The sequence below is a fragment of the Scyliorhinus torazame genome, chromosome 24, assembly GCF_047496885.1.
Source record: "Scyliorhinus torazame isolate Kashiwa2021f chromosome 24, sScyTor2.1, whole genome shotgun sequence".
Lineage (NCBI taxonomy): Eukaryota > Metazoa > Chordata > Chondrichthyes > Carcharhiniformes > Scyliorhinidae > Scyliorhinus > Scyliorhinus torazame.
The window spans coordinates 5,838,565-5,855,776 of record NC_092730.1 but is presented as its reverse complement, the minus strand read 5'-3'; the positions used below and the strand labels follow the sequence as shown (position 1 = coordinate 5,855,776).

Sequence of the window (17,212 nt, the reverse complement as noted above, 5' to 3'; positions counted from 1 at the left end):
CTGGTTAGATACACCCAGCACAGACACACATTCCGGCTTCCGCAAAACCTCAATCTCTTCCTGCTACCACTCCCACCTCCTCCCACAAACCCAATGACCATGGAATTCCTCTTCATTCCATGTCTAGAAATCCCACAGCCATAATTCTTACCAAAAACATGGAATCCCAGGACGCAGGTGTATGAAAACCACTCGAGGTCCTTGCATTCGTAACGATTCCGGAGTAGTTTACAGCCTCCCCCAATGTCCCCTGCAAAACAGGATAATCACCCGGAGTTACTGCCTATGAGAGACAACATTTTACACTTGGTTTCAAATCAGGTCGGAGTGAGAATCCTCTGATATCAGAGAGATGGAGGACAATGGAAGGCCCTCCATCAATGGCAATCTACAAACTCAGCTGAATGAGTCTATCATAGAGCTCCCTTTCTTTTCCAGTAATCATCTCCACCCACTCGGATGACACTGTCTTCTCAGAGTGTGCTCCTTCCTCAGGTGAATGAAGATCTAGTGACATCAAAACAAACCTGTTGGACTTTAACCTGGTGTTGTAAAACTTCTTACTGTGCTCACCCCAGTCCAACGCCGGCATCTCCACATCATTCTCAGAGTGTGGCAGAAAGGGCATCGACTCCATCCCCAATCTATACATCCTCCCGAAGGAGCAGGATCCCTCAGCAAACTTCCCTCCCCAGGAAGGGGCACCGTGGTCCCGCCCAACATTACTGCTGCCTCTGACCAGGGCAGTGCATTTACCCACTGAACTATCAAGGGAGAACCACCCCCTCCTTGTTTGGCATGGTTTGACGAGATAGCATTTCCCCAAGTCTGGAAGCTCTGTACTTACAGTACAGGATCTCATAGTCTCCAGAATTGGACATGATGAAGTGGCCGTCTTGAGACCAGTCCAGGTGGGTGATGAAGCTGGAATGACCCTGAATAGACAGACAAGGGAGGGCTGGGTTAGAGTCAAGTTATCACAAGCAACACCAACCATTGCACATTCATTCAATGCATTAATATTGTCATCTCGCAATAAGACAGAGTTTATGGCCAGACCACATCTGGACTACAAAATGATGCTCCTTAAACCTAACTCTGACCAAGCTTTTGATCATCTGCCCCATACCACCTCATGTGGCTCAATGTGAACGTTGGTTTGATAAGACTGCCGTGAAGCACCCTGGGACATTTTACTACTATTGTGACCACAGGAGAGTTGTAAAAAAGCTGGCTACAAGGGGAGCGGGGCTGCGCAGTGGTTAGCAATATCTCACCGTGCACTTCCCAAACGGGCAATATCTCACCGTGCACTTCCCAAACGGGCAATATCTCGCCGTGCACTTCCCAAACGGGCAATATCTCGCCGTGCACTTCCCAAACCGGCAATATCTCGCCGTGCACTTCCCAAACCGGCAAGATCTTCCCATGCACTAGCCAAACCGGCAATATCCTACCGTGCACTTCCCAAACCGGCAATATCTCGCCGTGCACTACCCAAACCGGCAAGATCTTCCCATGCACTAGCCAAACGGGCAATATCTCACCGTGCACTTCCCAAACCGGCAATATCTCGCCGTGCACTTCCCAAACCGGCAATATCTCACCGTGCACTTCCCAAACCGGCAATATCTCACCGTGCACTTCCCAAACCGGCAATATCTCGCCGTGCACTTCCCAAACGGGCAAGATCTTCCCATGCACTAGCCAAACCGGCAATATCCTACCGTGCACTTCCCAAACCGGCAATATCTCGCCGTGCACTTCCCAAACGGGCAATATCTCACCGTGCACTTCCCAAACCGGCAATACCTCACCGTGCACTTCCCAAACCGGCAATATCTTACCGTGCACTAGCCAAACCGGCAATATCCTACCGTGCACTTCCCAAACCGGCAATATCTTACGGCGCACTTCCCAAACCGGCAATATCTCACTGTGCACTTCCCAAACCGGCAATATCTTACCGCACACTTCCCAAACCGGCAATATCTTACCGCGCACTTCCCAAACCGGCAATATCTCACCGTGCACTTCCCAAACCGGCAATATCTTACCGCACACTTCCCAAACCGGCAATATCTCACCGTGCACTTCACAAACCGGCAATATCTTCCCATGCACTAGCCAAACAGGCAATATCCTACCGTGCACTTCCCAAACCGGCAATATCTTACCGCGCATTTCCCAAACCGGCAATAGCTTACCGCGCACTTCCCAAACCGGCAATATCCTACCGTGCACTTCCCGAACCGGCAATATCGTACCGTGCACCTCCCAAACCGGCAATGTCTTCCCGTGCACTAGCCAAACCGGCAATATGGTACCGGGAACATCCCAAACCGGCAATATCTTACCGCACACTTCCCAAACCGGCAATATCTTACCGCGCACTTCCCAAACCGGCAATATCTCACCGTGCACTTCCCAAACCGGCAATATCTTACCGCACACTTCCCAAACCGGCAATATCTTACCGCGCACTTCCCAAACCGGCAATATCTCACCGTGCACTTCACAAACCGGCAATATCTTCCCATGCACTAGCCAAACAGGCAATATCCTACCGTGCACTTCCCAAACCGGCAATATCTTACCGCGCATTTCCCAAACCGGCAATAGCTTACCGCGCACTTCCCAAACCGGCAATGTCTTCCCGTGCACTAGCCAAACCGGCAATATGGTACCGGGAACATCCCAAACCGGCAATATCTTACCGTGCACTAGCCAAACTGGCAATGTCTTCCCGTGCACTTCCCAAACAGGCAATATCTTACCATGCACTAGCCAAACCAGCAATATCTTACCATGCACTAGCCAAACCGGCAATCACTTACCGTGCACTTCCCAAACCAGCAATATCTTACCGTGCACTTCCCAAACCGGCAATATCTCAACGTGCACTTCACAAACCTGCAATATCTTACCGTGCACTTCCCAAACCAGCAATATCTTACCGTGCACTTCCCAAACCAGCAATATCTTACCGTGCACTTCCCAAACTGGCAATTTCTTACCGTGCACTAGCCAAACCAGCAATGTCTTCCCGTGCACTTCCCAAACCAGCAATATCTTACCGTGCACTTCCCAAACCAGCAATATCATACCGTGCACTAGCCAAACCGGCAATATCTCACCGTGCACTAGCCAAACCGGCAGTATCTTACCGTACACTTCCCAAACCGGCAATATCTTACCGTGCACTTCCCAAACCGGCAATATCTTACCGTGCACTTCCCAAACCGGCAATACCTTACCGTGCACTAGCCAAACAGCCAATATCTTACCGTGCACTAGCCAAACCGCCAATGTCTTACCGTGCACTTTCCAAACTGGCAATATCTCATCGTGCACTTTCCAAACCGGCAATATCTTACCGTCCACTAGCCAAACCGGCAATATCTTACCGTGCACTTTCCAAACCAGCAATATCTCACCGTACACTTCCCAAACCGGCAATATCTTACCGGGCACTACCCAAACCGGCAATATCTTACCGTGCACCTCCCAAACAGGCAATATCTCACCGTGCACTAGCCAAACAGGCAATATCTTATCATGCAATTGCCAAACCGGCAATATCTTACCGTGCACGTTCCAAACCAGCAACATCTTACCGTGCACTTCCCAAACCGGCAATATCTTACCGTGCACCTCCCAAACCGGCAATATCTCTCCGTGCACTAGCCAAACCGGCAATATCTCACCGTGCACTTTCCAAACCAGCAACATCTTACCGTGCACTAGCCAAACCGGCAATATCTTACCGTGCACTTTCCAAACCGGCAACATCTCACCGTGCACTTTCCAAACCGGCAATATCTCATCTTGCACTATCCAAACCGGCAATATCTTACCGTGCACTTTCCAAACCGGCAATATCTCACCGTGCACTTTCCAAACCGGCAATATCTCACCGTGCACTAGCCAAACCGGCAATATCTTACCGTGCACTTTCCAAACCAGCAATATCTCATCTTGCACTTCCCAAACCGGCAATATCTCACCGTGCACTAGCCAAATGGGCAATATCTCACCGTACACTAGCCAAACCGGCATTATCTTACCGTGCACTGCCCAAACCGGCAATATCTTACCGTGCACTTCCCAAACTGGCAATATCTCACCGTGCACTAGCCAAACCGGCAATATCGCACCGTGCACTTCCCAAACCGGCAATATCTTACCGTGCACTTCCCAAACCGGGAATATCTTACCGTGCACTTCCCAAACCGGCAATATCTTACCGTGCACTTCCCAAACCGGCAATATCTTACCGTGCACTAGCCAATCCGGCAATATCTTACCGCGCACTTTCGAAACCGGCAATATCTTACCATGCACTTTGCAAACCAGCAATATCTTACCGTGCAGTAACCAAACCGGCAATATTTTACCGTGCACTTTGCAAACCAGCAATATCTTACCGTGCACTAGCCAAACCAGCAATATCTTACCATGCACTTGCCAAACCGGCAATATCTTACCGTGCACTTCCCAAACCAGCAATATCTTACCGTGCACTTCCCAAACCGGCAATATCTCAACGTGCACTTCCCAAACCAGCAATATCTTACCGTGCGCTTCCCAAACCAGCAATATCTTACCGTGCACTTCCCAAACTGGCAATATCTTACCGTGCACTAGCCAAACCGGCAATGTCTTCCCGTGCACTTCCCAAACCAGCAATATCTTACCGTGCACTTCCCAAACCAGCAATATCTTACCGTGCACGAATCAAACCGGCAATATCTTACCGTGCACTAGCCAAACCGGCAATATCTCACCGTGCACTAGCCAAACCGGCAATATCTTACCGTGCACTTCCCAAACCGGCAATATCTTACCGTGCACTTCCCAAACCGGCAATATCTTACCGTGCACTTCCCAAACCGGCAATATCTTACCGTGCACTAGCCAAACCGGCACTATCTTACCGTGCACTTCCCACACAGGCAATATCTCACCGTGCACTTCCCAAACCAGCAATATCTCACCGTGCACTTCCCAAACCAGCAATATCTTACCGTGAACTTTCCAAACCGGCAATATCTCACCGTCACTTTCCATACTGGCAATATCTTACCGTGCACTTCCCAAACCTGCAATATATCACCGTGCACTAGCCAAACCGCCAATATCTCACCGTACACTTCCCAAACCGGCAATATCTTACCGTGTCCTTTCCAAACCAGCAATATCTCACCGTACACTTCCCAAACCGGCAATTTCTCACTGTGCCCTTTCCAAACCGGCAATATCTCACCGTGCACTTCCCAAACCGGCAATATCTCACTGTGCACTAGCCAAACCGGCAATATCTTACCGTGCACTTATCAAACCGGCAATATCTCACCGTGCACTAGCCAAACCAGCAATATCTCATCTTGCACTATCCAAACTGGCAATATCTTACCATGCACTTTCCAAACCGGCAATATCTCACCGTGCACTAGCCAAACCGGCAATATCTCATCTTGCACTTTCCAAACCGGCAATATCTCACCGTGCACTTTCCAAACCGGCAATATCTCACCGTGCACTAGCCAAACCGGCAATATCTTACCGTGCACTTTCCAAACCAGCAATATCTCACCGTGCACTAGCCAAACCGGCAATATCTTACCGTGCACGTCCCAAACCGGCAATATCTTACCGTGCACTTCCCAAACCGGGAATATCTTACCGTGCACTTCCCAAACCGGCAATATCTTACCGTGCACTTCTCAAACCGGCAATATCTTACCGTGCACTTTGCAAACCAGCAATATCTTACCGTGCAGTAACCAAACCGGCAATATTTTACCGTGCACTTTGCAAACCAGCAATATCTTACCGTGCACTAGCCAAACCGGCAATATCTTACCATGCACTAGCCAAACCGGCAATATCTTACCATGCACTAGCCAAACCTGCAATATCTCACCGTGCACTTGCCAAACCGGCAATATCTTACCGTGCACTAGCCAAACCGGCAATATCTTACCGTGCACTTCCCAAACCGGCAATATCCTACCGTGCACTAGCCAAACCGGCAATATCTTACCGTGCACTTCCCAAACCGGCAATATCTTACCGTGCACTAGCCAAACCTGCAATATCTCACCGTGCACTTGCCAAACCGTCAATATCTCACCGTGCACCAGCCAAACCGGCAATATCTTACCGTGCACTAGCCAAACCGCCAATATCTTACCGTGCACTAGCCAAACCGCCAATATCTTACCGTGCACTAACCAAACAGGCAATATCTTACCGTGCACTTCCCAAACCGGCAATATCTTGCCGTGCACTAGCCAAACCGGCAATATCTCACCGTGCACTTGCCACACCGGCATTATCTTAGCGTGCACTTCCCAAACCGGCAATATCTTAGCGTGCACTTCCCAAACCTTCAATATCTTACCGTGCGCTAGCCAAACCAGTAATATCTCACTGTGCAATTCCCAAACCGGCAATGTCTTACCGTGCACTGCCCAAACCGGCAATATCTTACCATGCACTAGCCAAACTAGTAATATCTCACCGTGCACTTCCCAAACCGGCAATATCTCACCATGCACTTCCCAAACCGGCAATATCTTACCGTGCACTAGCCAATCCGGCAATATCTTACCGTGCACTTCCCAAACCGGCAATATCTCACCATGCACTTCCCAAACCGGCAATATTTTACCGTGCACTAGCCAATCCGGCAATATCTTACCGTGCACTTCCCAAACCGGCAATGTCTTACCATGCACTTCCCAAACCGGCAATATCTTACCGTGCACTAGCCAAACCAGCAATGTCTTCCCGTGCACTTCCCAAACCAGCAATATCTTACCATGCACTAATCAAACCGGCAATATCTTACCGTGCACTAGCCAAACCGGCAATATCTCACCGTGCACTAGCCAAACCGGCAATATCTCACCGTGCACTTCCCAAACCGGTAATATCTTACCGTGCACTTCCCAAACCGGCAATATCTTACCGTGCACTTCCCAAACCGGCAATATCTTACCGTGCACTAGCCAAACCGGCAATATCTTACCGTGCACTAGCCAAACCGGCACTATCTTACCGTGCACTTCCCACACAGGCAATATCTCACCGTGCACTTCCCAAACCAGCAATATCTCACCGTGCACTTCCCAAACCAGCAATATCTTACCGTGCACTTTCCAAACCGGCAATATCTTACCGTGCACTTTCCAAACCGGCAATATCTCACCGTACACTTCCCAAACCGGCAATATCTTACCGTGCACTTCCCAAACCGGCAATATCTCACTGTGCACTTCCAAAACCGGCAATATCTTACCGTGCACCTCCCAAACCGGCAATATCTCACCGTGCACTAGCCAAACCGGCAATATCTCACCGTGCACTTTCCAAACCAGCAACATCTTACCGTGCACTAGCCAAACCGGCAATCTCTTACCGTGCACTTTCCAAACCGGCAATATCTCATCTTGCACTATCCAAACCGGCAATATCTTACCGTGCACTTTCCAAACCAGCAATATCTTACCGTGCACTTGCCAAACCGTCAATATCTTACCGTGCACTTCCCAAACCGGCATATCTTACCGTGCACATTCCAAACCGGCAATATCTCACCGTGCACTAGCCAAACCGGCAATATCTTACCGCGCACATCCCAAACCAGCAATATCTCACCGTGCACTAGCCAAACCGGCAATATCTTACCGTGCACTTTCCAAACCAGCAATATCTCATCTTGCACTTCCCAAACTGGCAATATCTTACTGTGCACTTCCCAAACCGGCAATATCTCACCGTGCACTAGCCAAACCGGCAATATCTCACCGTGCACTAGCCAAACCGGCATTATCTTACCGTGCACATTCCAAACCAGCAATATCTTACCGTGCACTAGCCAAACAGGCAATATCTTACTGTGCACTAGCCAAACCAGCAATATCTTACCGTGCACTTCCCACACCGGCAATATATCACCGTGCACTAGCCAAACCGGCAATATATCACCGTGCACTAGCTAAACCGGCAATATCTCACCTTGCACTAGCCAAACCGGCAATATCACAGTGCACTAACCAAACCGGCAACATCTCACAGTGCACTAACCAAACCGGCAACATCTTACCGTGCACTTCCCAAACCAGCAATATCTTACCGTGCACTTCCCAAACCGGCATTATCTCACCGTGCACTTCACAAACCGTCAATGTCTTACCGTGCACTTCCCAAACCGGCAATGTCTTACCGTGCGCTTCCCAAACCGGCAATATATTACCGTGCACTTCCCAAACCGGCAATATCTTACCGTGCACTTTCCAAACCAGCAATATCTCACCGTGCACTTCCCAAACCAGCAATATCTCATCTTGCACTATCCAAACCGGCAATATCTTACCGTGCACTTGCCAAACCGGCAGTATCTTAGCGTGCACTAGCCAAACCGGCAATATCTCACCGTGCACTAGCCAAACCGGCAATATCTTACCGTGCACTTCCCAAACCGGCAATATCTTACCGTGCACTAGCCAAACCGGCAATATCTTACCGTGCACTTCCCAAACCGGCAATATCCTACCGTGCACTAGCCAAACCGGCAATATCTTACCGTGCACTTCCCAAACCGGCAATATCTTACTGTGCACTAGCCAAACCTGCAATATCTCACCGTGCACTTGCCAATCCGGCAATATCTTACCGTGCACTAGCCAAACCGGCAATATCTTACCGTGCACTTCCCAAACCGGCAATATCCTACCGTGCACTAGCCAAACCGGCAATATCTTACCGTGCACTTCCCAAACCGGCAATATCTTACTGTGCACTAGCCAAACCTGCAATATCTCACCGTGCACTTGCCAAACCGTCAATATCTCACCGTGCACCAGCCAAACCGGCAATATCTTACCGTGCACTAGCCAAACCGGCAATATCTCATCTTGCACTATCCAAACCGGCAATATCTTACCGTGCACTTTCCAAACCGGCAATATCTCACCGTGCACTTTCCAAACCGGCAATATCTCACCGTGCACTAGCCAAACCGGCAATATCTTACCGTGCACTTTCCAAACCAGCAATATCTCATCTTGCACTTCCCAAACCGGCAATATCTCACCGTGCACTAGCCAAATGGGCAATATCTCACCGTACACTAGCCAAACCGGCATTATCTTACCGTGCACTGCCCAAACCGGCAATATCTTACCGTGCACTTCCCAAACTGGCAATATCTCACCGTGCACTAGCCAAACCGGCAATATCGCACCGTGCACTTCCCAAACCGGCAATATCTTACCGTGCACTTCCCAAACCGGGAATATCTTACCGTGCACTTCCCAAACCGGCAATATCTTACCGTGCACTTCCCAAACCGGCAATATCTTACCGTGCACTAGCCAATCCGGCAATATCTTACCGCGCACTTTCGAAACCGGCAATATCTTACCATGCACTTTGCAAACCAGCAATATCTTACCGTGCAGTAACCAAACCGGCAATATTTTACCGTGCACTTTGCAAACCAGCAATATCTTACCGTGCACTAGCCAAACCAGCAATATCTTACCATGCACTTGCCAAACCGGCAATATCTTACCGTGCACTTCCCAAACCAGCAATATCTTACCGTGCACTTCCCAAACCGGCAATATCTCAACGTGCACTTCCCAAACCAGCAATATCTTACCGTGCGCTTCCCAAACCAGCAATATCTTACCGTGCACTTCCCAAACTGGCAATATCTTACCGTGCACTAGCCAAACCGGCAATGTCTTCCCGTGCACTTCCCAAACCAGCAATATCTTACCGTGCACTTCCCAAACCAGCAATATCTTACCGTGCACGAATCAAACCGGCAATATCTTACCGTGCACTAGCCAAACCGGCAATATCTCACCGTGCACTAGCCAAACCGGCAATATCTTACCGTGCACTTCCCAAACCGGCAATATCTTACCGTGCACTTCCCAAACCGGCAATATCTTACCGTGCACTTCCCAAACCGGCAATATCTTACCGTGCACTAGCCAAACCGGCACTATCTTACCGTGCACTTCCCACACAGGCAATATCTCACCGTGCACTTCCCAAACCAGCAATATCTCACCGTGCACTTCCCAAACCAGCAATATCTTACCGTGAACTTTCCAAACCGGCAATATCTCACCGTCACTTTCCATACTGGCAATATCTTACCGTGCACTTCCCAAACCTGCAATATATCACCGTGCACTAGCCAAACCGCCAATATCTCACCGTACACTTCCCAAACCGGCAATATCTTACCGTGTCCTTTCCAAACCAGCAATATCTCACCGTACACTTCCCAAACCGGCAATTTCTCACTGTGCCCTTTCCAAACCGGCAATATCTCACCGTGCACTTCCCAAACCGGCAATATCTCACTGTGCACTAGCCAAACCGGCAATATCTTACCGTGCACTTATCAAACCGGCAATATCTCACCGTGCACTAGCCAAACCAGCAATATCTCATCTTGCACTATCCAAACTGGCAATATCTTACCATGCACTTTCCAAACCGGCAATATCTCACCGTGCACTAGCCAAACCGGCAATATCTCATCTTGCACTTTCCAAACCGGCAATATCTCACCGTGCACTTTCCAAACCGGCAATATCTCACCGTGCACTAGCCAAACCGGCAATATCTTACCGTGCACTTTCCAAACCAGCAATATCTCACCGTGCACTAGCCAAACCGGCAATATCTTACCGTGCACGTCCCAAACCGGCAATATCTTACCGTGCACTTCCCAAACCGGGAATATCTTACCGTGCACTTCCCAAACCGGCAATATCTTACCGTGCACTTCTCAAACCGGCAATATCTTACCGTGCACTTTGCAAACCAGCAATATCTTACCGTGCAGTAACCAAACCGGCAATATTTTACCGTGCACTTTGCAAACCAGCAATATCTTACCGTGCACTAGCCAAACCGGCAATATCTTACCATGCACTAGCCAAACCGGCAATATCTTACCATGCACTAGCCAAACCTGCAATATCTCACCGTGCACTTGCCAAACCGGCAATATCTTACCGTGCACTAGCCAAACCGGCAATATCTTACCGTGCACTTCCCAAACCGGCAATATCCTACCGTGCACTAGCCAAACCGGCAATATCTTACCGTGCACTTCCCAAACCGGCAATATCTTACCGTGCACTAGCCAAACCTGCAATATCTCACCGTGCACTTGCCAAACCGTCAATATCTCACCGTGCACCAGCCAAACCGGCAATATCTTACCGTGCACTAGCCAAACCGCCAATATCTTACCGTGCACTAGCCAAACCGCCAATATCTTACCGTGCACTAACCAAACAGGCAATATCTTACCGTGCACTTCCCAAACCGGCAATATCTTGCCGTGCACTAGCCAAACCGGCAATATCTCACCGTGCACTTGCCACACCGGCATTATCTTAGCGTGCACTTCCCAAACCGGCAATATCTTAGCGTGCACTTCCCAAACCTTCAATATCTTACCGTGCGCTAGCCAAACCAGTAATATCTCACTGTGCAATTCCCAAACCGGCAATGTCTTACCGTGCACTGCCCAAACCGGCAATATCTTACCATGCACTAGCCAAACTAGTAATATCTCACCGTGCACTTCCCAAACCGGCAATATCTCACCATGCACTTCCCAAACCGGCAATATCTTACCGTGCACTAGCCAATCCGGCAATATCTTACCGTGCACTTCCCAAACCGGCAATATCTCACCATGCACTTCCCAAACCGGCAATATTTTACCGTGCACTAGCCAATCCGGCAATATCTTACCGTGCACTTCCCAAACCGGCAATGTCTTACCATGCACTTCCCAAACCGGCAATATCTTACCGTGCACTAGCCAAACCAGCAATGTCTTCCCGTGCACTTCCCAAACCAGCAATATCTTACCATGCACTAATCAAACCGGCAATATCTTACCGTGCACTAGCCAAACCGGCAATATCTCACCGTGCACTAGCCAAACCGGCAATATCTCACCGTGCACTTCCCAAACCGGTAATATCTTACCGTGCACTTCCCAAACCGGCAATATCTTACCGTGCACTTCCCAAACCGGCAATATCTTACCGTGCACTAGCCAAACCGGCAATATCTTACCGTGCACTAGCCAAACCGGCACTATCTTACCGTGCACTTCCCACACAGGCAATATCTCACCGTGCACTTCCCAAACCAGCAATATCTCACCGTGCACTTCCCAAACCAGCAATATCTTACCGTGCACTTTCCAAACCGGCAATATCTTACCGTGCACTTTCCAAACCGGCAATATCTCACCGTACACTTCCCAAACCGGCAATATCTTACCGTGCACTTCCCAAACCGGCAATATCTCACTGTGCACTTCCAAAACCGGCAATATCTTACCGTGCACCTCCCAAACCGGCAATATCTCACCGTGCACTAGCCAAACCGGCAATATCTCACCGTGCACTTTCCAAACCAGCAACATCTTACCGTGCACTAGCCAAACCGGCAATCTCTTACCGTGCACTTTCCAAACCGGCAATATCTCATCTTGCACTATCCAAACCGGCAATATCTTACCGTGCACTTTCCAAACCAGCAATATCTTACCGTGCACTTGCCAAACCGTCAATATCTTACCGTGCACTTCCCAAACCGGCATATCTTACCGTGCACATTCCAAACCGGCAATATCTCACCGTGCACTAGCCAAACCGGCAATATCTTACCGCGCACATCCCAAACCAGCAATATCTCACCGTGCACTAGCCAAACCGGCAATATCTTACCGTGCACTTTCCAAACCAGCAATATCTCATCTTGCACTTCCCAAACTGGCAATATCTTACTGTGCACTTCCCAAACCGGCAATATCTCACCGTGCACTAGCCAAACCGGCAATATCTCACCGTGCACTAGCCAAACCGGCATTATCTTACCGTGCACATTCCAAACCAGCAATATCTTACCGTGCACTAGCCAAACAGGCAATATCTTACTGTGCACTAGCCAAACCAGCAATATCTTACCGTGCACTTCCCACACCGGCAATATATCACCGTGCACTAGCCAAACCGGCAATATATCACCGTGCACTAGCTAAACCGGCAATATCTCACCTTGCACTAGCCAAACCGGCAATATCACAGTGCACTAACCAAACCGGCAACATCTCACAGTGCACTAACCAAACCGGCAACATCTTACCGTGCACTTCCCAAACCAGCAATATCTTACCGTGCACTTCCCAAACCGGCATTATCTCACCGTGCACTTCACAAACCGTCAATGTCTTACCGTGCACTTCCCAAACCGGCAATGTCTTACCGTGCGCTTCCCAAACCGGCAATATATTACCGTGCACTTCCCAAACCGGCAATATCTTACCGTGCACTTTCCAAACCAGCAATATCTCACCGTGCACTTCCCAAACCAGCAATATCTCATCTTGCACTATCCAAACCGGCAATATCTTACCGTGCACTTGCCAAACCGGCAGTATCTTAGCGTGCACTAGCCAAACCGGCAATATCTCACCGTGCACTAGCCAAACCGGCAATATCTTACCGTGCACTTCCCAAACCGGCAATATCTTACCGTGCACTAGCCAAACCGGCAATATCTTACCGTGCACTTCCCAAACCGGCAATATCCTACCGTGCACTAGCCAAACCGGCAATATCTTACCGTGCACTTCCCAAACCGGCAATATCTTACTGTGCACTAGCCAAACCTGCAATATCTCACCGTGCACTTGCCAAACCGGCAATATCTTACCGTGCACTAGCCAAACCGGCAATATCTTACCGTGCACTTCCCAAACCGGCAATATCCTACCGTGCACTAGCCAAACCGGCAATATCTTACCGTGCACTTCCCAAACCGGCAATATCTTACTGTGCACTAGCCAAACCTGCAATATCTCACCGTGCACTTGCCAAACCGTCAATATCTCACCGTGCACCAGCCAAACCGGCAATATCTTACCGTGCACTAGCCAAACCACCAATATCTTACCGTGCACTAGCCAAACCGCCAATATCTTACCGTGCACTAACCAAACAGGCAATATCTTACCGTGCACTTCCCAAACCGGCAATATCTTGCCGTGCACTAGCCAAACCGGCAATATCTCACCGTGCACTTGCCAAACCGGCATTATCTTAGCGTGCACTTCCCAAACCGGCAATATCTTAGCGTGCACTTCCCAAACCTTCAATATCTTACCGTGCGCTAGCCAAACCAGTAATATCTCACTGTGCAATTCCCAAACCGGCAATGTCTTACCGTGCACTGCCCAAACCGGCAATATCTTACCATGCACTAGCCAAACTAGTAATATCTCACCGTGCACTTCCCAAACCGGCAATATCTCACCATGCACTTCCCAAACCGGCAATATCTTACCGTGCACTAGCCAATCCGGCAATATCTTACCGTGCACTTCCCAAACCGGCAATATCTCACCATGCACTTCCCAAACCGGCAATATCTTACCGTGCACTAGCCAATCCGGCAATATCTTACCGTGCACTTCCCAAACCGGCAATGTCTTACCATGCACTTCACAAACCGGCAATATCTTACCGTGCACTTCCCAAACCGGCAATATCTTACAGGGCACTAGCCAATCCGGCAATATCTTACCGTGCACTTCCCAAACCGGCAATATCTTACCGTGCACTTCCCAAACCAGCAATATCTTACCGTGCACTTCCCAAACCGGCAATATCTTACCGTGCACTTCCCAAACCGGCAATATCTTACCGTGCACTTCCCAAACCGGCAATATCTTACCGGGCACTAGCCAATCCGGCAATATCTTACCGTGCACTTCCCAAACCGGCAATATCTTACCGTGCACTTCCCAAACCGGCAATATCTTACCGTGCACTTCCCAAACCGGCAATATCTCACCGTGCACTTCCCAAACCGGCAATATCTCACCATGCACTTCCCAAACCGGCAATATCTTACCATACCCTAGCCAATCCGGCAATATCTTACTGTGCACTTCCCAAACCGGCAATATCTCACCGTGCACTTCCCACACCGGCAATATCTTACCGTGCACTTCCCAAACCGGCAATACCTTACCGTGCACTAGCCAAACCGGCAATATATCACCGTGCACTGCCCAAACCGGCAATATCTTACCGTGCACTTCCCAAACCAGCAATAACTTACCGTGCCCTAGCCAATCCGGCAATATCTTACTGTGCACTTCCCAAACCGGCAATATCTTACTGTGCACTTCCCAAACCGGCAATATCTCACCGTGCACTTCCCACACCGGCAATATATCACCGTGCACTTCCCAAACCGGCAATATCTTACCGTGCACTTGCCAAACCGGCAATATCTTACCGTGCACTTCCCAAACCGGCAATATCTTACCGTGCACTAGCCAAACTAGTAATATCTTACCGTGCACTTCCCAAACAGGCAATATCTTACCGTGCACTAGCCAAACCGGCAATATATCACCGTGCACTTCCCAAACCGGCATTATCTTACCGTGCACTTCCTAAACCGGCAATATATCACCGTGCACTGCCCAAACCGGCAATATCTTACCGTGCACTTCCCAAACCGGCAATATCTTACCGTGCACTTGCCAAACCGGCAATATTTGCGACCACTCTCGGTGACCGTGTAGAGGTAAATGTAGTTGTCGTGTGATCCTATTGCCAGGAAATTACCATCTGTTGGAACATAAACCAATTAATATTCATGTAATAACTGCAGTGGGGGGGGGGGGGGGGAGAAGAGAGAAGGACAGATTGCTGCTCACCTTCCCGGTTTCACCTTGTGGGTTTATAGAGGCTTCCCCCACAAATCATTCAGGGAGCTCACAGTTCACAGGGTAGGCCCGTGGGCGAGTGGCTGAGGGTGAGCCTAAAGAATACTGGATAGTCAGACTAAATCCTCCCTCACACTGGATAGTCAGACTAAATCCTCCCTCACACTGGATAGTCAGACTAAATCCTCCCTCACTCACACTGGATAGTCAGACTAAATCCTCCCTCACTCACACTGGATAGTCAGACTGAATCCTCACTCACACTGGATAGTCAGACTAGATCCTCCCTCACTCACACTGGATAGTCAGACTAGATCCTCCCTCACTCACACTGGATAGTCAGACTAAATCCTCCCTCACTCACACTGGATAGTCAGACTAAATCCTCCCTCCCTCACACTGGATAGTCAGACTAAACCCTCCTTTCCTCACACTGGATAGTCAGACTAAATCCTCCCTCACTCACACTGGATAGTCAGACTAAATCCTCCCTCCCTCACACTGGATAGTCAGACTAAACCCTCCTTTCCTCACACTGGATAGTCAGACTAAATCCTCCCTCACTCACACTGGATAGACAGACTAAATCCTCCCTCACACTGGATAGACAGACTAAATCCTCCCTCACACTGGATAGTCAGACTAAATCCTCCCTCACTCACACTGGATAGTCAGACTAAATCCTCCCTCCCTCACACTGGATAGTCAGACTAAATCCCCCTTTCCTCACACTGGATAGTCAGACTAAATCCTCCCTCGCTCACACTGGATAGTCAGACTAAATCCTCCCTCACTCACACTGGATAGTCAGACTGAATCCTCCTTCACTCACACTGGATAGTCAGACTAAATCCTCCCTCACACTGGACAGTCAGACTGAATCCTCCTTTCCTCACACTGGATAGTCAGACTAAATCCTCCCTCACTCACACTGGATAGTCAGACTGAATCCTCCCTCCCTCACACTGGATAGTCAGACTAAATCCTCCCTCACTCACACTGGATAGTCAGACTAAATCCTCCCTCACACTGGATAGTCAGACTAAATCCTCCCTCCCTCACACTGGATAGTCAGACTAAATCCTCCCTCACACTGGATAGACAGACTAAATCCTCCCTCACACTGGATAGTCAGACTAAATCCTCCCTCACTCACACTGGATAGTCAGACTGAATCCTCCTTTCCTCACACTGGATAGTCAGACTAAATCCCCCTTTCCTCACACTGGATAGTCAGACTAAATCCTCCCTCGCTCACACTGGATAGTCAGACTAAATCCTCCTTTCCTCACACTGGATAGTCAGACTAAATCCTCCCTCACTCACACTGGATAGTCAGACTAAATCCTCCCTCACACTGGATAGTCAGACTAAATCCTCCCTCACTCACACTGGATAGTCAGACTG

The 17,212-nt window shown here is 49.3% G+C and overlaps 1 protein-coding gene across 1 annotated transcript in view; it reads right to left on the bottom strand.

Moving 5' to 3' along the window:
• LOC140399837 (echinoderm microtubule-associated protein-like 3) overlaps positions 1-17,212 on the bottom strand; it is a 76,047-nt gene that overhangs the window by 33,313 nt on the left and 25,522 nt on the right. The window contains exons 4-6 of the mRNA XM_072489291.1: positions 15,610-15,707; positions 848-935; positions 152-250 (exon numbers count right to left, since the gene is read on the bottom strand). Of these exons, the coding sequence (XP_072345392.1) occupies positions 152-250; positions 848-935; positions 15,610-15,707 (285 nt within the window). The remainder of the gene's footprint in view (positions 1-151; positions 251-847; positions 936-15,609; positions 15,708-17,212) is intronic.